This window comes from Agrilus planipennis, unplaced genomic scaffold, assembly GCF_000699045.2.
Source record: "Agrilus planipennis isolate EAB-ADULT unplaced genomic scaffold, Apla_2.0 scaffold367, whole genome shotgun sequence".
Lineage (NCBI taxonomy): Eukaryota > Metazoa > Arthropoda > Insecta > Coleoptera > Buprestidae > Agrilus > Agrilus planipennis.
Genome location: NW_020439066.1, coordinates 71,838 through 93,448, shown reverse-complemented (window position 1 = coordinate 93,448; position 21,611 = coordinate 71,838). Strand labels below are relative to the sequence as shown.

General features: G+C 33.0%; 1 protein-coding gene across 6 annotated transcripts in view; it reads left to right on the top strand.

Annotated features, from left to right (window-relative positions):
* Positions 1–21,611, top strand: part of LOC108742754 (protein madd-4) — a 112,171-nt gene that overhangs the window by 26,622 nt on the left and 63,938 nt on the right. For all 6 annotated transcript variants that reach the window (XM_025977105.1, XM_025977109.1, XM_025977108.1 and 3 more), the window contains exon 2: positions 16,130–16,260. In XM_025977105.1, the coding sequence (XP_025832890.1) occupies positions 16,216–16,260 (45 nt within the window). In that variant the 5' untranslated portion in view covers positions 16,130–16,215. The remainder of the gene's footprint in view (positions 1–16,129; positions 16,261–21,611) is intronic.

Genomic DNA, 21,611 nt, shown 5'->3' with positions numbered 1-21,611 from the left:
CAAACATAAAAAAGGAATGTTTCTGTATCTTCTCTTTGTATTAAAAAATAAAATTAATAAACCACCAAAGGTATTTCAAATAATATAGGTTATAAAAGGTTCTTTTTAATAAAAGAATATCTACTTTCTCTTTTCTTTCTCAACGAAATGAGAAACAAAAATTCTGTAACTCATATCATTACTACATTTTCACAACCCGCCATCACCTTCGTAAGAAACGAAACTGAGATATATTATCCTCCAGAGCATAATATTGTCTCCCATTACCTGTTCACTAAGTAAACACATTATACATACATATATGTGACCATAAATTTTACATAAACACTGACAGTAAAGTTCGTAAAAATAAAAAATTTGATGAAGGTGTAGCATTACTTTGCCAAGTAATAAAAACAGTAACAAAGAATTCCTTTTAAAAGAAAAATCTCCAAGTATCGATAGTCTTCTTCTTTTTCTTTTTAGAAGTTCCATATTTGTCAAATTTTGTTTCTAAATAGCGCTTAAAATTCAGGCTTGATATAGCCATGGTTTAGGATTGCATGTCGTTCGGTGAGGACAGCATTCTTAGTACAGGACTCGCTGCATTCCTTGAAAATACTTATTGCGGTAGTTGACGAAACATCCGATAAACGACTTCATTTGTATTCTGACCGAAGGAGAAACAATCCCGAACCACACAACCATCATGAACCACGACCATCTATTTAGATTCCGCAGGTCGTAAAAGCCACTGTAGCAATTTCTATTTCTTTTACTTGTATTTACTATGTATGTGAATTGTTATCAAGTCTATTTAAAACATTCTAACATGGAGTGTTAAAAAAATGAAAAACGCCGACGGGCAGGTAACTACCTACTAAAAAGGGACAATATTAATTTCCTCAGAATTTGCGCTTGCTTCCGGAACCCGTAGTTTCCCTAGTCACGTTAAGTACTTTCATCACAATTAACGTTCCTCTCTACTTAAGCTTCCTTGCAAGTAAGCAAGTACTTACATTTTAATTGTTTCATTAATATTCCGTGTGCCGGTCTCATTACTAAATGTTGTTTTAAGCGGACCCCAGGCTTTTCTTACTTATGTATGTACATTTATGTATCTACACATAACTATTCGTTATTACCATAGTTTTTCTTTTATACAGATACATATATATCTTGACAAGTGCGGTGAGTTATTGGTTTGTGGAACATGAATGAATCATCATCATCTTTAATAATTTCGTTTACGTGCCTATCACTTAATACCTACATAGATTTGATACAATTTGATACTACTTTTGGGTGTTTTATATAATCAGATAATAGTTCTTGTGGGTGCGCAGTCCCTCCAGTAGGGTGGAGGGCTTCATCCTCCTTTTAAGAGTCGTGACATTGGGTGGATGATGTTTGAGGTGAGAAAGATGAAGTGGATGAAATGAAAGTGAAACATTATTGTGGAATGCTTCATGTTTACGTAAGGTAAGAAACCACGGAGAAACAGAGCAGACGCACCCGGATTCGAACCTGTATCCTCTCGAATGCTAGGCAATGGTCTAAACCTCTAGGCTATACTGCTCGTTCAAATAGGGTTGTACTCTGATATTATTTATAGTACATAAACGAATGTCATACTCTGATGTTTCACATTGTAACAATACCATCAACATTTATTAACCACGTAACGTTATAAGTATTATGAAACGAAGGGAGCGGGTACATAATTCTATTTCAATTACCTGTTATTATCTGCAATTAAATATCGAATTGTCAGTTTCAATGTGCGACAACATCTTGTTTAATGTTCAGCTACATGACGTACCTGCCACCGCTAAGCCTTTGACATTCATTCGCGTTAATGTTCAGTACGCTACGAATATTTAATGAGGATCAAAGATAATTACTGTCATTGTGTCAAAACCTTGTTGGTCAATCTAATATAGTACAAATACATCTACGAATATCGAGATAGGTACGTTAGATAATAATATTTCGAAAATAAATTAAATTTGAAGTGGAACATGAAAACTAATACTAGAGTTCATTTCTTTGTAATTAGAATTGTAGTCGATTTACTTATTGTATAAGTAATTAAATCGTTGCTGCATGTTTTATGGCTTTTTTCGTAACACATGGTTCAGAAAGTTAAAGTAGTACCTACTTTTAAGGTAAATAAAAATTTTTGTCATGTTTTAAGTACAATAAGTGCGTGCTGCTGGCAAGATTTCCTTTAGAATCGTAATTAAGCTCATTCGAGATCTTTCATTCTAAAGAAACCTGCTCGGAATCAATAAATAGATCAAGATTTTCATAACGTTTTACGGCTGTTCTTTCCGACTGCTTAAATCGCATTAGCAAACATTTGTCGAAGAAATATTAACATTAATAATTCTGAAGAAGTTTAAACCATCTGTTACTTTAAAAAGAGATATTTTGCAAATCGTTCTTTTATACGGCGGAATCGTTAGAAATCCAAAATCCTTTGATAAAATCAAAAGCACACTTCTTGCGTATGTCGTAAGACGAATGCAATCTTCTAAAAATATTACAGTACAGGCAATTCCAGTGAAACTTCCCTCTAAGTCGATTCAAACGTTTAATTGTAGTTGCAATTCCAGTCCCATACAAAAGCTTCCGGAAAGTTTATAATAATATAAAGTTGTTGAACGAATGCTTTCGATTAAACACGCGAGAATTGAAATAGGGCAACAGGTAGTCGATTTTCGAATGTCGCTAAACGTGAAATAACTTAAGAAATTAAAAGTTCACCCATTGCTATAGATCGTGGACCAAAAGGAAGTTGTCTCAAAGAAGCAAGTTGCTTATTATCATCCGATAAGTGGCTTTATATTATCGTCTACAGATATGTATCTATAGCTAAAGTATTTCACAGTGTTTGGCAAGGTCGCAGGACAGTATGTACTTGCCAGATTACATAATCTAGATTATCGTGTACAACTATGTAGACACTACTTATCATTTTCAAAAAAAAATGTCTCTATGTAGAGTCTGCAGTAAATACAAAAGGTTTCCGACCATTCTCCTTGGATGCCTTTTGTTCTTCGGAGCTAGTGTTAAATTGTAGGTTCAGTATGTTCATTGTGTACACATTATTTCAGTCACAACACCTAGGAAACTGTTTTATTAAGCTCTTTGTAGGCGGCACTTTAGAAGGAGGTAAGTTACAATTACCCCGAAAGGTATATATTCTACTTATATACAGAGAGAAAAGCAAATGTAGACAGTTTACCTTTAAGTATCTTCTTCTTTTTCCGAAGTGTTGTTGATGCATCAATTTTGCTGTTTGTCACTTCTAATAAATCTTTGTTACCCTTGCGTAAAAGTAACATTTTAATAAAGATGCTTAAAAGTAAATAATGTGTAACTATGTAGTGGAAATAATCAAGAAATTCAAGAAAATATTAAAGAAGTTCCAAAAGGAAGAGTCTTGTTCTCAAAAATGTAATATCTCAAGGCAAATATAAAGACCTTAGAATGCTGTCTTTTCATTTATGTACACAGTGAAATACGATACACAGTTCTTAGTTCTTTTGAATGTAATAAGTATATATACACGCTTCTTGTCCTTTTTCTGTTTGTAATACAAGAAAGACGTTAAAAGATGATATTCAAAATAACTTTTTTTATAAATTCAAAATGAACCAAGTTCTAAATGGGAACTCTCTTAAGAGGAAATTCCATGTAGAATATTAATTTCGTAATTTCCTTGCTTCCTACATGTTTATTAAAATTTTGAGCCAATATGACATTTGCCAAGCGTTCTCCAATAAACGAAAGAATTCGCCATCTGCAGAGATTTGCCATCGATTGTAAGTTTATTACCTTAAAAAAAATTACGAAGTGAAAGTATTCAAAAACTAACCCTAATTTATGATTTTTAATCTTTCTTTAAACTACTTTTGTTGCTGTTTTAAATATCTCTTCGCACTTCTTTGAGGAAATAAACGAACCAGTATGTCAATATAAATGTATCGAAACCTGTTAGATTTTCTACAGTAGCAAATGTGCTTGAAATTATTGTATTTAGAAGAACTCAATGAAAATGCCCACATTTTTCTGCAGGAAAACAGTTTCCAGACGGTATTTAACAGACCAAATAATAATAGAACATCCCTAATTAGAAACGAACGTCTGCTCCTATCAAAGTCGATTTGTAATGGAAAAAGTGTAAAAGAGTTTGCAATTTAGAAACTTCAGTGAACAAGTTTAATGAAAATAAACCTTAATCTAAAATTCCATTACTGGAATCCGTTCCATTCTGAATTATTTAACCTCCGACTCCGGTTTAATAACAGCCAGTAACTTATATTTTGACGAAAATATCTTAGAAACCCCAATTTAAGTGAAATGCCTGTTGTGCAAGGGTTAGAAACGCTCTCCGGATCGTTATGGCAGAAGCATCCATTTAAATTTTTATTCTCTTTCAGCTCAGCTATTTACATTAATGAAGTAAAATTTTTCATTTTAAAGAAGCCAAATTAGACTGCCCATTACCAAATTCAACCTTGTTCTCCAACCGTTTCGATTATCTAAAAATTGTACAACGAACCGAATTAATTAACTTTAAATTTATATGAATTCACTTAGAACATATTTTATGGTACCTAAGGTAAGTTTCTTTTTATTTCATGGGTACCCTCAAGTTCTACATCTTTGAAACGACGTAGCAGAATCTAAACAACATGTAGGGAAATATACAAACCCTCATTAAAATGAATATAATGCAATAAACAGTTTATGTTTGCTGCTCAGAGGTATCCCTTTACTGGACGCCCTTGTGTCGATAAAACCTCAGCTTTATCGGTACTTCTTAGGCCACTGCTGTATATGGAAGGTCAAATAGTAGTCTTCTTTCTCTAAATATTTACGTGCCTATCACTTATACCTACATAGATTTGATAGTACTTTTGGGTGTTTTATATACATCAGATAATAGTTCTGGTGGGTGCGCAGTCCCTCCAGTAGGGTGGAGGGCTTCATCCTCCTTTTAAGAGTCGTGACATTGGGTGGATGATGTTTGAGGTGAGAAAGATGAAGNAACTTTAAATTTATATGAATTCACTTAGAACATATTTTATGGTACCTAAGGTAAGTTTCTTTTTATTTCATGGGTACCCTCAAGTTCTACATCTTTGAAACGACGTAGCAGAATCTAAACAACATGTAGGGAAATATACAAACCCTCATTAAAATGAATGAATTAAAATGAGGTATCCCTTTACTGGACGCCCTTGTGTCGATAAAACCTCAGCTTTATCGGTACTTATTGGGCCACTGCTGTATATGGAAGGTCAAGAAGTAGTCTTCTTTCTCTAAATATACACCCAGCCTCAGCCTTAGTGTCATCTATTCGGATACAGTTTCTAAACTTATATTTAATGTAAACATTTTAGAAAGATGTCCTTTTGGTGGTTATGGAAACCATAAAAAACTGTACGCTCTCTGGATATATATCAGGGATAACCATTAACATTGTTCGTGAGAGAGCGAATTGGCCTAGAGGTTTAGATCGTTGCTCAGCATTCGGGAGGACATGGGTTCTATTCCGGGTCCGTCTGTCCTCGTCCAAGCTTTTCTGTGGTTTCCTTGGATCAGCTGGGCAAATGTTGGGACAATAAAATTCCACAGATAGATAATCAATCTCTTTCACTCTCTTCTGCCTTAATTTGACTCATTTTTCCCACCCCAAACACCACAGGATTCTTATAAGGAGTATGAAGAGGCTCTTCCGCTTTACCCTCAGGCGTAGTCCAGAGGGGCTGCTTTCCCACCAGCATTAGTAGTAGGTGGAAATGATACTGTTCGCATAGAAAAACTAGACTATGGTCAGTAATTCATGGAAACTACCTATGGTGTTATGAAAATTACTATAAACTGGAAAAGTCTGGATTCGTATCTAGTGAGAACAATAGCCCGCCGATAAGAAGAGCTCGCTGTTCTTTATCTAGAAGGTGATTTAGTTAAAATGATTGGGGTTGAAGTGATGGCAGCGCCCGATACATCAACTTACCTCGTTGCCAACATATTGGTCTAAAAATCTCAATCGCGGCTGCAGCTTCGAATAGCGCGAAACCCTTAAATATGTTCGCTTTCTACAAATTGAAATGCAAATATACGCTCTCACAGTGCAAATGGATTTTACGTTCTCAAGTAGGGTAGCTATTCGCGAGGTTCGCCCGCAGTGGCTTGTGCTACGCTGTTATTCTATTTCATCCAATTTACATCGCTGTGCATAAGAAACGGTGAAAAATGTAAAAACTGACAGACAACAACACCCTTGAAGTAAAGTTTTGCGTAGTAACTGAGATAAATAACCAGCTCATAAATGGATGACGATTTGCATTTGTGTAGTTGATTAATGAATATTTATACGGGTACATGCATTTATGGTACTTATAAAAAGTCGTGTTTTTAGCTACCTGGCTTTTCTGTTTTATACATTTTCAGAGGATATTAAGTATTAAATGTTGAAAAGCCGATTATACCGTCCGAATTTTCCATAACTGAACGAAAAATTCTACTGGAGGCCAAATTAGGAGTGTCTAAAAGTATTGGACCATGTTGGGTATTATTGCACGTAGAAGTAGGTATTTTACTGGGTTACGTCATACATACGTTCTATGTTATAAGTCCTTCGTGAGCATTTTCTCTATATCGTGAGATATGAATCACAATTTCGAAGTTGCTTGTTTTTCAAAAAGTTCATATAAGGGTCAGTATTCGTCATTCGAAGGTCCAAATATAGTTCTATTGAACATCCTACTCAGAAATTACTTTTTTAAGCGACTCCAAACAATGTCCTTCTTGATACTGAAGGTGCACGTCGTAATACCGAAGGATGACTACATAAGACATGACACCGAAAGTTATTATTCTCAAAGAATTCAAGTAACTTTATAGAAACTTACTAGTGACAGAATGGAACTTTTGTGCTCAAATACATCTTGATAACGATGAATATTTTATGACGCTCGTAAATTTGAAAGTTTTTATTCAATTGCCAACATTTATAGCTTAAGAATAAATTTTATTGCTTAGACATAGACTTGGAACAAAGCGATGATAAACAAAGCTATATAATAATGTTACGAAACAATCAATTCTTGCAATTAAAAATCAGTTTATTTTAGTAATTATTCATAGTCCTGTAGGAGCTTAATCGCAGAACCGAATGCGGAGATATTTTAAAACTGAAAATCTTTGTTTTTAAATATACATTATTTTAAGGAAAAGTTATTGCTCATAAATCGGGTGCGATTTTGTCACTATTTTAAAAACAGATTCAGTTATTTTAAAACTTTTACCGTACTCAGGATCGACTAATCCAGGAGGACAAACCATTTTTTCCAACGTTTTCACAACATACGTTTCTTAATAACTACATAAATCATGCAGCTGCCACTGGAAGCATTACCTCTGGCAAATAAAAGTCCAACAATTCGATGATGTATAGCATCAAAGGACCAATAAAATCTGCACATTATTGGTTTACCGCAACGAAATTACTCAGGAGCCGTTGCTCTATCGGTGTTTTTAAGCGTTTTCTTTCTACAAGTTTAAATATTGGTTTAATTTCGTACGAAAAACAACCCTTACTAAGATGATATCATAATATGTATAAACTGCGTCAAAATCCACTTGTCGCATTTTATTTTTAAGTCCTTAAGTTGACCTTCGACCTTCGTACCATTCCTTTATGAACATCCACTTGCCCTAACAGCAAACGTTTCAATCCCAAAAGAAAAGTTGAAGAGATCTAAGATCGTCACACCACACCTTTTGAAGTGAAGTGAAAGTGCCTTAGCGTGTCTCCCACAGGAATAATTAGCTACTCCTGAAAAAAGGAAGCTTACTACGTGTTTCTATTTTCAATAGAAAGCGCGGCTTTGTCGTGTATTTGATACAAAGAGGAAATAGTAATTCAGCGATTTCATGTTTTTAATGTAAAAGCAAAAGCTTTTATGAAAAGCTTCGGTTTATAAAAACGGCGTGCTGGTGATGACTAATAATAAGTTCGAAATAGCGTACCACGTACAGTAGTTTTAGTAAATTACTGATTGACAACTTAGTATCTTCAATTGAATTGATGAAGCTTTTAGATATTGTAACTGTATTTTAATGTAGAAAATGAAAACACAAACACAAGTTACTTGCGATAAATCATATATAGGACAAACAGGTAGATGTTTTAAAGAACGCATTAAAGAACACAAAAAAAGCTTTGATAATAATAATTCAAACTCGACTTATGCACTTCATTTGAAAGATAATAATCATAGTTTTGACGACAATTACAAAATTTTACATCTTGAAAATAAAGGACTTAAATTAAACCTATTAGAAAGTCTAGAGATCAATAAATTAAATAGATTAGGATTAGTTATTAATGATCAAATTTCCACTTTTAAATGTTTAGGAGCTTTAAGTATTATTTTTAGTTTAGACCCCCACTACAATAATTAAGTATACAAGGGCTGTGTAATTAAGTTCCACCTGAAGAAGCCACTGTGTGACGAAATGTACATTGTGGTACAATAAACACCTTTGTAACTTATGTTTGTGTTTTTATTTTCTACATCACTAACTTCAGTTTAATAGGTATTAGGTACCTTTGTAAAACCCTGATAGAAATACTAGAGTTAGCAGGAAATTGAGTAGATCGCTACAGAGTGTATCTTGATTTTTATCTTATCAATTGTAAGTAATACTTTTAAATGTTCTGTTTAAGACGCTTGTAATACCATCAAACCGATTACTTGCCGTGTTTTTGCTCGTTGTTGAAGATTGAAAAAGCTCACGTTGTGTAGACCAGGAGCTGACGCTAAAAAAGCACCGGGGCTTTGCCCTTTTGAGCATTTCCTTTTGTTCGTAGAACAGTGTGTCTGCGGTACGGGAATTTAGCGAACGAATTTGCAGTTTTCTTCATACATACATACATACACTAACGGAGCTTTCTGATAATACGAAGATAGCGACATCGTACTGTCTGCATAAGAGATCGTCCCTTTTTCGACGGTATGAAAAGGTTTGGATAAATGTTTTCCTTTGGTGCAAGCTTTTTGGATAAGTCTTATCAATGATTCATACTCACCAAACCAAACACGCTCGTCGAATATGTATTTTTCAAGAGGTAAATCCAGTGATTTCGTGTGTAAATATTTGCTATATACGTAGGCACCTACACCGAATGTGTTGATTCTGTCAAAGGGGACAATAGGGCAATGTTTACGCAAAAATGGCCTTTTCAAATATTGAAAATTAATCTATCGAAATCTTTTTCAAAAGTGGTGAAGAAATACGTTACCACTCGCGACAGTGAACACATTCGTAATGATTTATATGTACAATAAACATAGCTCAGGACTTTCTTTTCATATAATAGATAACAATGACGTTTCTAAAATTAAATTAAAGCTGTTACATCAACTAAAAGAAGGAAAATTTTTAGATCGATAAGAAATTTTGGAAATAAAAAAGCAATTTCATTAAACAAAACACTAGCAAATGATCAACTAGAGTTTGGCAACAACCCCTTCCTAGATCTTAACCTAATACTACCTAGTACTTATTTAAAGAAAATATTGCTACCGCAACTTTAATAACACTCCTGAAGATGCCTTAAGAAAGCGAAATGTACGTCGAGTTCATAATAAATTTAGTGAGGTGTACTCATTATTATTATAATGATTTATCTATAGTTTCAGGTCAATTATACTTTTAATTTAAATACATTTCATTAATATATATGTATAATATTTTTCAGAATACTAACATGTTTCGACTTTAATGCCATTCATCATCATAAGGTCATCAGTCCTAAGACTGGTTGGATACGCACTTCCACTCCTTCCTATCCTGAGCTAATCTTCACATTTCCCTAAAACTAGAACAACCCACATCCTTAACTATTTGCAAACATTAATCTAATCTTGGTCTACCTCTACCCCTCCTAACACCCGTTTCTGCCTCTAAAATGTCTCTGACTAGACCTTCATTCCTAAGAAGGTGTTCTACTAATCTATCTCTCCTATTTCTTATTAATGCCTTTATCAAAAAGTTAACATTCCGATATTAGTAACATGTTAAATCAACATATTATTTAAAAAATGTTTTACCATCAAGCGCTTAGCAATTTTAATTTATTATTTTAAGGGTTTGATTTACTTTTTATTTTGAAAATTATACGTTTGTAACATGTTATAACTTCCCCTTTATTTCTAAACATTACATGCAAAAATTGCAGTCTGTTAGAAAGCGTATGATCAAACTCTTTAAGCAATTCAGATCAGGAACGTAAATTGAATGAAGAAATTTTGAATACCGATGGCGTACTGTGGGAGGGTGGCTTTCTCAATTAATTAGTGACATTCTAAGGTGGTGCGGTTTATACATTCCAAATGAACAGGGTTGGTTTGATATTCGGTATATACGGTAGTTTGAAATTTACCTAAATGTAATTCTTGTTTATTTCGTGTCTTAGAGATCCACAATTGGATAATAACAATTAGCAACTTATTGTTTAATTGGTATCCTATACAATATTAAATAGAATCCTGTAAAATTTTGACTTGTGGTGGAAAAAAGTGTATCATATTCCTACAAGATCCGATTACAATAACAGCTTTTAAGGTAATGTTGAATAAGTAGTAAATATTTTTGTCAAGATAGACTGTTTTTTAATAAGATTTTAAGTACTAAACTGTAAGCTAATTGGTATATATATTAATTAGGAAATCGTTATTTGTTTAATTTCATCAAACACGTAAATAATCAATGAATTGATTTTCTGTTTGTTTTTAATTCAAAAAGTACTATCAAGAAAGGCATTATTAATTTTCGTTAAAGAATATTATAGGTATTAATTTTATTGCTGATACTTCAGTAAGTAACTACCTAGGAAATATTTTTGCTTTTAAATATTAGAAAACAAATAAAACGTACATAAAAATAGGTAATGCTCGGCTATCTGAACATAAAGAAGACCTTGATGCTCTAGAACAGGTATTAGGTACTTGTCTCTCCCAATCAATTATATTTGATCATTAATAGTTAACTGTCAAGTTAGTAGGCGGAGATATGTATGTTACATGCATATTAGATATAAGTAATAATTCGTGCTGGTCAACTTGATTATCAGCCACAGACTGTTGGAGAGAAGAATTTATTCCCTATAAGGGATAAAGGAATGTCGATTAAATTAAGACAACAGAAAACTTACTCATTGATTTGTGTTTTTATTGACGTAATTCTTTTTCTGAATTTGGTCATGGTTACAATTTGAACCTGGATTTGTAGAAATAAAATCCCAGCAGAAATAGGTATTTTAGTTGATATTACTAATTTAATTGTGTTTATTAAGAAACTTGAAATCATTTTGAAAAAAAAAATGTCTAAATTGAGATCCGTTATCCATTGAAATTTATGCAAAAAATAAATACATGCAGATATAACAGGTCAATTGAAAAGTCCCCGGCCTAAAATAGTAAAACACATTTTTTTTGCAAAATTCGTTTCTTTATTCAACATAATTCCCTTCAAGGGTGATACACTGATTATAGCGATCCTCCAACTTTTCGATACCATTTTTGTAGTACGATTTGTCCTTTGCTTCAAAATAGGCCTCAGTTTCGGCGATCACCTCTTCATTCGACGAACATTTTTTCCCAACGAGCATTCTTTTGAGATCTGAGAACAGGAAGTAGTCGCTGGGGGCCAGATCTGGAAAATACGGTGGATGCGGAAGCAATTCGAAGCCCAATTCATGAATTTTTGCCATCGTTTTCACTGACTTGTGAGACGGTGCATTGTCTTGGTGAAGCAGGACTTTCTTTTTCTGCAAATGCGGTCGTTTCTCGGCGATTTCGTCCTTCAAACGGTCCAATAACGCTATGTAATAGTCGCTGTTGATGGTCCTTCCTTTTTCAAGATAGTCAATGAAAATTATTCCACGCGCATCCCAAAATACAGACGCCATAACCTTGCCAGCCGACTGTTGCGTTTTTGCACGCTTTGGAGCGGGTTCATTGTGTGCAGTCCACTCCGATGACTGTCGATTGGACTTCGGAGTGAAATGATGGAGCCATGTTTCATCCATTGTCACATATCGACGCAAAAACTCGGGTTTATTACGCGTGATCATCTTCAAACACTGCTCTGAATCATCAACTCGTCGTTGTTTTTGGTCAAAAGTGAGCTCGCGCGGCACCCACTTTGCACAGAGCTTTCTCATACCCAAACATTCGTGAATGATGTGATGGATGCGTTCCGTTGATATCTGTAGAGTGTCTGCTATTTCATTCAATTTCAATTTACGGTCATTTAAAATCATTTTGTGGATTTTTTTAATGTTTTCGTCCGTAACAGCCTCTTTTGGGCGTTCACTGCGTTCACCGTCTTCGGTGCTCATTTCACCACGTCTAAACTTAGCATACCAATCCTTGATGGTTGATTTTCCTGGGGCAGTGTCCGGAAATTCGTTATCAAGCCAAGTTTTTGCTTCAACTGTATTTTTTCCCTTCAAAAATCAATATTTTATCAACACGCGAAATTCCTTTTTATCCATTTTTTTCACAATAACAAAAGTTGCTTCACTAAAAATGCTATAATTCACTAATTAATGATCCGACAGCCGTCAAATTTATAGACTCGTCTTTTGAAGGTTAGGACTAACTGAAAATCATATGGATTTAGTTCAGGTGCCGCCATCTATGTGTCAGGCCGGGGACTTTTCAATTGACCCTAGTATGTCGATGTTGAACTTTGTAAAAGAAGTGATGCACTTTCACAGCAGAAAGTTAGTTGTATGCAATGGATTTTCGAATACAACATTTTGCAACAGCAATCGCTTTTAACGTAACAGATGCAAAGTTCTGTTGAAAACTTCTTGGCTTCAATCTATAACTTTTTAACGGCTTACGTACTAGTTATGTATATTATGTTGCATCATCCACTACCTTTTCGGCAAAGGAAACATAAAGTATGAAGGAAATTTCGTAAAAGTCGGACTTTAGTTCAAGCAGGTATGTATTGATATTCGTCCAGTATTCCCTTATTCTCACTCTGTATTTTCTTTCTTTATTTCGTCTATAATAATTGGATTCGGAGTTCGAACTCTGGGTATTCTTGATTTTATATCTATCACTGACTTTTTTCTTCCAGATCTTTTTTCACTTCCTGATTTCAGCTGACTTCCTTTTCTCAAAGAATTTCCCTAACTAGTTGGTTAATCTTTCAGGTTTCATTCCGTAGACAATTCCGAAGAAAATAGCTCTCCTTTTTCATTCTGAAGGAATACTCATAACTACCTTTCTTTGCCCTTTAGGGTTCCAATATTTTTTCTTTCAGTAATTCCAATTTTTTGACAATTCCTAATGCTTAACATCGTCAGACTTCGGTCTTCAGGATGGATCATCGTCTAGTAATTCCTTCTTGGTTTTGTTCATTTTATTGATTCTCGATATTTTTGGATAAATTGTTTCCTATTGATTTTTCCAGTTATTTAAATCTTGCCACTTTCTGATGGATCTTTTCTTTCTTCATGGCCATCCACGTTCATCCATCTTCCAGTAATTCCAACAGGACCATCACATCACCTGTTATCAGTTTATCTAATCAGCAGCATATTTTTTTAATAATTATATGTAAGTGTGTAGTCTTTAGGTACCATTTAAAAAAAAAACTTTGCATTTATATGTACTTTATGTACTTTAGATTACATGTTATCTATTATATCCTCATCAACAGTTATATTTAGATAAATTTAACAAATTGAGTAGGTACCAATTGATTAAAATCAATTTTGAATATTCAGGATTAACGTTTGATTAAAATAAATTCCATCCTTCGTATTTCAATCAATACTTTGGTAGCGTATCCCTGTTACAGGTAATATGTTTGATGATTTTCAAATATCACTGCCCATGGCACTTATCGAGAATCCATTAGTGCGAATACGTCGAAATGATTACGTACGCATCAGCAAAGAAGGGTTACATAAATGTAGACATATTCAATAGGGGGAGAAGTGCTGGTGAAGGGTGTAATTTTTCCTGAATGAATTGCTGCGAGTGAATACAAAAATGTAAGAATAGTGGTATGCATATTGTTGAAGAAGCTTCGTCTAATTTTATAAGACTGTTAGTACACTAAAGTCCGGTTATAACGTCGTATTCAGAAGCAATTGTAGCAAAAGTTCACGTATATAGGTTGAATGGGTGTTGGACACGTGTATGAATAAGTGCTCTATGTATCTTTACCTAAGAAGGTGTGAACGCATTTGACCCCACAGGTAAAAATCGATCTTGGATGCTTTTATTACTAGGTAAACAATTGAGACTCCCCTGGTAATTTATTTCAAACAGAGTCGTAAAAGTAAAGTAAAAGTGAGAGCGTATAAAATTTTACGACTAAACGAACAACTACTCTCAGAGATACAATTCGATACTTTCAGGAAGAGCGACGGCTACATTAGCTTTTATTCAGGGCCCTTACTTATTAAAAAGCCTCCCACGGTAACCGTATATGTCATCTAAAAACAACGATAGGGAGAGAGGATTTCTCAATATTGTAGACCCTTTTTGTAATACATATCACACATGGGTATGACAGTTCAAAATAAAGTAGCACGGTCTATTTTCGAAAGTCCACGCAAAGCCACCTGCATTGGATAGATAGCTATATTTTGATGTCTGGAAAATTTATCATTTCTTTTCGGGAACGTGATTCCCAGACATTTAAAAAAAAAATTAAAATGGTACTTATTTAGTCACTATAGATATACCTAATAATGTTAGATCGTAGGCTTGCTAGACCAAAATCACCACCTTTCGGCTAAAGATTAAAAGAAAAAAAGACAAAAGCTCCGTGAAATGTCGTGCTGTTTCTTTTTCAAAAAGTATTGTTGGTTCATATTTAATTAGGAAGTTTCATTAATTTATTAAAGCTGTGCTCACCTACATTATAATATGAACAAAACTACTTGAGAATGCTAATTATTCTGCCACTTTTCTAAATTTTACCAAGGCTAGGATTAACATATGTCCATATGCTCATTATGAAATGAGAAATAAAACCTAAACCTAACAGTTAGAGCGAAGTAATCACAGTTTGTAATGTCATCCCCTACTTTAAAGAATAATACTTCTGAAGTTACTAATACAGGTCTAACATTGAGGTAGAGAATGATCCTTAATTCAAAGGTTTCAGTTCTGTGTAGATCTGTTGTGAATTTCAAGTTATAGCAGTGTCATCTAAAAATGCATCTGCAGATTTTAGATCGGACAACTGTCAAACGGAATTAACCGATTATTATCGTAAATATTCATTTATATTTATTGATCTCAAGTGTTCTACCAGAGTATACAAATCTCTCCATATCTACCTCAGTGTTCAGAAAAAGAAAAGAATATTTCATCTGAAATTTTTAGTTGTAACCTTCTGAATCCCTGACAATTGAAAATTCTCGCAACGTAGGACATATCGCGCGGGAGTCATATAACAATCGTCTTGGGACGCAGAAAGTGTGCACTGATCAGACAGTTACGAAATCGAGAGATTTGTTTGCGATCCAGCTCGAACACCATTAGTCTCATTTACCACGTTGAATCCATAATCTACGAGAACGGTAGTAACTATTAACATTTAGAAGGTTTTAGATTTGAGGAAGTCTAGAAAGATATTTGTAAATACCAAATGTAATACCACAGTTTTACGTTAATTGCAAATTTCAATCGTAATCTTTTTAAATAGATCTTACTTTAAGAGATTATTTTCTTTCTATTTTTCTTTCTGTTTTTTTCTTGGTCCGATTCGATACATACTAGTGTTTTAAATCGCGAATGTATTTGCAGCTAGTAATGCTGACAATAATGTGTATTATTTGTTCAACTGAATTTGTACAAAATATCTGTTAGAAATGGAGATAGTTCTCCATCCTTTTCTTGTTTCATTATTCTTTTAGTTTTATTTTGCTGAGATTTGCTTATGGCAATAAAGGAATGTACAATTCCGAATGTTTTTCTCTTTTTATGCCACTAATAATAATGCGAGATTAAGCTTCGGTCTATGTACGATTTTAGGAAGCATTTGTTTTAAGTGCGTCTCTAAAGTAACGGGCATCCTTCCATTTCAGGATAGAATGGAGCCGAGAGCGAACATAAATATCTTCTCCAGGAAATATCACAGTTCTGCTGAATAAACAAGGGATAAAGGGACCAAATGAGTAATTCCAGAAAAATGGATCTTTTGTTTATCTTGACCCTGGTGAGTATAACGACCCTAGTTTTATTCCTGTAGGTTCATAAAGTAATACTCCTAGACGGGCTGTGACGTTTGTGTAACAGGACAAATAGACGTTTGATTGTTTTATGTAACAAACGTCAAGTTTTATCATTCTTAAATGCGAACACATTGCATCGAGTTAAGACACCATTTTTAAGAAAATATGATCAGCAAAATACTAGCGATTGCAATTTTTTTATTTATTTTGCTGTAGCCTATTAAATTTCAAGTAAAAAAGTTATTTTCGTAAGAAAAAACGCTTTCTAACTTTCTTTGTAGTTACATTATTACAGTTGTAATTTTTACTGTATGTTGGGTTGTCTATATGTTATATTGCAAATTATAGTTGAATTGTAAAAATTAATGTAAATTAGTATCCCTAACTGCGTCGACAATGACAAAATGTAGTTTAAAGATGACAATTGATCAATCTGCGTCAATGAAATTGAAATTATTGCTCATTTGTAGTATTTACTTTAAATTGTCCCGGCGCCTCCACCAAACTTGTTTAATAATTGCTAATGATGTTTGTGTATCTTCATGAATGTCTTAGTTTCGATATTTGAATCAATGTTTTATAAGATTAACAACCCTTAAAGAATGTCAAATTTAAATTTTTGGTATATACGAATAAAATTTTGTATTTTTAAGAAAATTTAATCATTAGAAGAACGATTACAATTTTTCCATTAATCAAAAGTTTTGCAAAACATAGAGACATACATGTGGAAAAATTCGGCTTTCAGCCTGCTGTTGAATACATGGTCTGACAACGATTCCGTTTTATGTCTTATTCTGAGATGGCGAAAACGTAAACCAAGAAGAAAACTTATTACTTTGTATAGATTATCAAGGATTTCTTGTTTCCAGTTAATAAGAGATTAGACGAAGTTTTGTAAGTGCTACAGCTTCTTGAGGATGTTTTTTTGCTAATTGTATAATACGAATAGGTATTAATATGATTTAGTCGAAAAATAAGAATCTCCTCAACTTGTGAGACTCCAAAAAGTCTAAAAATTTAGTGAAAGTGCACATAAGTAACGTATGTTGTATTTGTATAATAATTCGTATTTCATTTGAACACTATTCTGGTAAAAATTTCAAGCAAAATTAGTCATTTTATCATAGCGTTTAATGCTTCCCTATCAGTTTTTTCAGCGCTTCAACGTAGGAGACCGCGACTGTAGTCATTTACTGATGACAAACCGTTCTCTAGATTATCTAATACGTTGTACAGGTAACATAGTTCACCCGATAAAACACGATTTATTACAATTCACATACTGCGCTAACTGCTACACTTGTTAATGCTCTCGGTATCGTAAATTATTTCGGTGCAGCGCTATTAGACAATGTGTTCTATCTAGTATCTAGCTGCTTGGAAATTGTTATTACTCCTTTTCATTGATTTTGCAGGGAGGTACTTGCTTTAGATATTGCAAATTGCATACGTAAACCGTTTTTTATTGATTAAGATGTACCTTCTAGCATTAATTTAAATTTTCAATTCCATTGTCAATTTCACTTTCCATAATATTAGGTAAACTGATATTTTTTGAAGCTTTTTCAGGCTACGTATTTTCACCACAAAATAATTGTTAACATTCTCTATCTACTCGTAATTATTTATCAATAAAAATTTTAATGTATATCAGTGTTAGGACCTGTATAGCAATATTCTCAACTCCCTTAGGTACTGTAATCAAATAATTTTAATTCAAAAAGGCTTTAGTAAAGAAAACGGTTCTTTTAAATGTGCTTCAGTAACTTTACAGGTGAGTTAAACCAATAATTCAAATGTTCAGATGTATTCGTAAGGAGTATGTTTATAATTTTTTGGAAATGAGAAGTTGTTTAGAATCGCAAATTCCAGCGTCTTCGAGGATGCGAACCCATGAATAATTCAGACTTAAGTTGGGTCTAAGGCTAAACTTGCGCGTAAACGTCTTTCAAGTAAGTAAATCTTCGAAAAACAAACGCTAACTTCACATCAAAGCTGTCGTGTCTATGATGAAGAAAGTTTGTTCGCAAGCCAACAAAAGACGTGTCTTTGTTGAGAATATAGCTACTGATTAAGTGTTCATAATACCAGTATTTATTTGTAATTGATTAAAAGTATTTGAAATATACAGAGTGTTACTGAAATAAGTAGCAAGCTTGCATGAGGTGATAGGGCACTATAAAAAACAAGAGAATTAGGTAAATCTACCGTTTTTCGAGAAACTCGTATTTGGAAATAAAGGCCAGTCCGACCCTGGTAGGATCACACAGTCCGACGACGCTACAGGATGCATTCAATCAGCTGCTATTTAGCACATCTGTTACTGTTTACATTTTTAATTCATGTAGGTCCTTAGTTGTTATCGCAATTTCTATATACGTTGCCATTTCATGCCCAGGGCCGGCTTCATATTATAATTTCGTCTAGTTTTTTTAATTACCTTTTTTTTCTTTAATCACCATGCAATTCCTTGATGATTAAAATTTTAATGTATTTACTTAATTTATAAACTAGTGTTGCAGATATTTATGAATAGTTTTCAGTTCTAGAGTAGGCATGGTGTCAAAAGGCTGTGCATGTATGCATGTACTTAATCTTTCTTCACTTGATGGAAGGCGGTATACATTTGCATTTATACATATAAAGCGTTATGTGCGACAGGATTCCAATTAAAGTGTTAGTTCAGAAAGTCTAGATTTTCCCTGGAGTTGATCAGTGGGTATTAGCAGACAGTAATTACTTTGACAAACTTTAATTTCTGGCAACTTGTATCTCTTTTGAAATAGGCGACTTAGTTTACTGACTAACTAATTTAACTTACTTACTACCAATCACTACTAATTTATGGGTAGGTAATACTTCAGTACATGAGACTAGTTTTACCTCCATATAAAAATAAGTAACAGAGTAATTTAATTTGAAAATTGCACCGACCAAGTACAGTATGAACAATGTTTAGTCAGTTGATAATTTACTCACTAATCAATGATCCGACAGCCGTCAAATTTATAGAATCGTCTTTTGAAGGTTAGGACTAACTGAAAATCATATGGATTTAGTTCAGGTGCCGNCAAACTTTAATTTCTGGCAACTTGTATCTCTTTTGAAATAGGCGACTTAGTTTACTGACTAACTAATTTAACTTACTTACTACCAATCACTACTAATTTATGGGTAGGTAATACTTCAGTACATGAGACTAGTTTTACCTCCATATAAAAATAAGTAACAAAGTAATTTAATTTGAAAATTGCACCGACCAAGTACAGTATGAACAATGTTTAGTCAGTTGATAATTTACTTTTTTAATTAAGTATAAACGTTAAAAAAAAGATATGATATTGCAAGAACGATTATTTTAAAATTAGAAAAAATAGATGCCTATCTGGAATACCCTGTCTATAAGCACCCTTCTGTAAAAATTTTAACAAGTTCTCTATATTTGAAGTTATTTCGGGTCTAAGACTAAACAATTCACTTGTTTATTTGATTCAAATCAAATTTGAAATTATTTCGACAAAAATAAAGAGCGGTCTTTGCAATTTCATCAAATTTTTAAAGATTTTGAACTAGCACAGATATATGTACAATTATTTATCGATTAATGCAGAGAAAATAAGAAAGTTTGCTGGTTTTCCGAATAAAAGAATCGAATCAAAGAATTCATGTTATTTTCCGCATTACATTTACAGCGGTTAAATGCAAAAAGTTTTCGATAATGTTTTACTCCGTGTGTAAGGAAAGTTTGAGAATTATTATCGAAGTGGAGTAGGTATAACTTCACATTTCTAAAGAGCCTAGGGACAAAACCGTTTAAACTGCCCCTCTATACTTATTGATCCCATTTAATGGAATATTTGTTGCCTAATCTTGTTTCTCGAACTATTCACTTGCTTATTTGTTGTTTCCAAGAAGTTTAACAGCTATACGAAGATTTACATTAGTAGAAACTAATTCCATTGGTTTCATTTAAAGCATATAATACGTCTAGGTACAACATATCATGTAAAACAATTTATCAAAATTGCTAGATGTTGATATTGCTTATTAGATCTCATCAACATCCCATAGTCATCATCATAAAGTCATTTATAAAACTGTTTGGACACACTACCTCCACTATTTCTCATCTGAGCTAATCTTGGTATTTCCCTAAAACTAGAACATCCCCTAGTACTTTCGAATTACAGATTAAGCCGAAGTTGCTTATCAAAAAGAAATCAAGCCATTAGGTATTTATTTGTAGGTCTGTAGACATGCATTATACTTTTTTGTATGTTAAATTAAATACCAAATTAATAAAAGAACTTATTAGGTCATATATTAGATAAAGAAATTTATGTTTCTTCAAAAATCATACCAGTCTGTGATATTCTTTGTTGACTCCTTATTTAATTTATTTAATTCTTTTGGGAAAGGGACAAAGAACAGTGAAAAATACAAAATAATTACGTCATATATGTCAAAAATGATAAAAAAGTCTTGTATCTTTAGTAAATTAGTGTTATAAAAATGTGTAAGGATTTTCAACCAAATTTAACAAGATGACTTTAAAAATATTATTAATTAATTAATTAATTCTACGTAATATTTTGTGGTTTGTTCGTGGAAGGTATTGAATTTCGCGTAAAAGAGTTATTTTTGTGCGAAATTACACTTTTAACTTTCTTTCTAGTTACAATATTAAAATGTTATATTTGCTGTATCTTTGGTTGCCTATATATTATATTAGAAGTTACAGTTTAATTTGTTGAATAAAAGACAAATTACCATTCCTTGTTGTATTCATATGAATAAAATGAATAAACATAGTCAACATATTAAAATTCATCAATCTAGCTCAAGAAAACTACAACTACAGCTCAATTACAGCATTTACTCCACCAAAATTTTAAATGATTTTTGTAATAATTACTGATAACGTTTGTCCATCTTTATGAATGTCTTATTTTCAGTATTGAAGAGATAGATTACCATATTAAGTATCTACAACGACCATCAATAATGTCAAATTGATCTTTCTTGCATGCGAACAAAATCGTACAAAAGCTCAATGCATTGAGTTACTTATAAGAAAATTAAGCTAATATATTATGTAACATCGACTAGGTACTATAAACAAAATTAACAAAAAGCTCTGGATGTGGAATGATTTGGTTTCCAATAAAAGATTTTCATAAATAAATTTGCTGGGACTTTTTTAGTTAAATGTTATTTGAAATTGATTACAGAAACGTGTGACTAAGAATACAGCAAACTGAGCTTTTTAACGACAGATAAGATTCACAACCTTTTTCATTTTTTAAAGAAAAGCAGTCTAGTTGTCGATGGA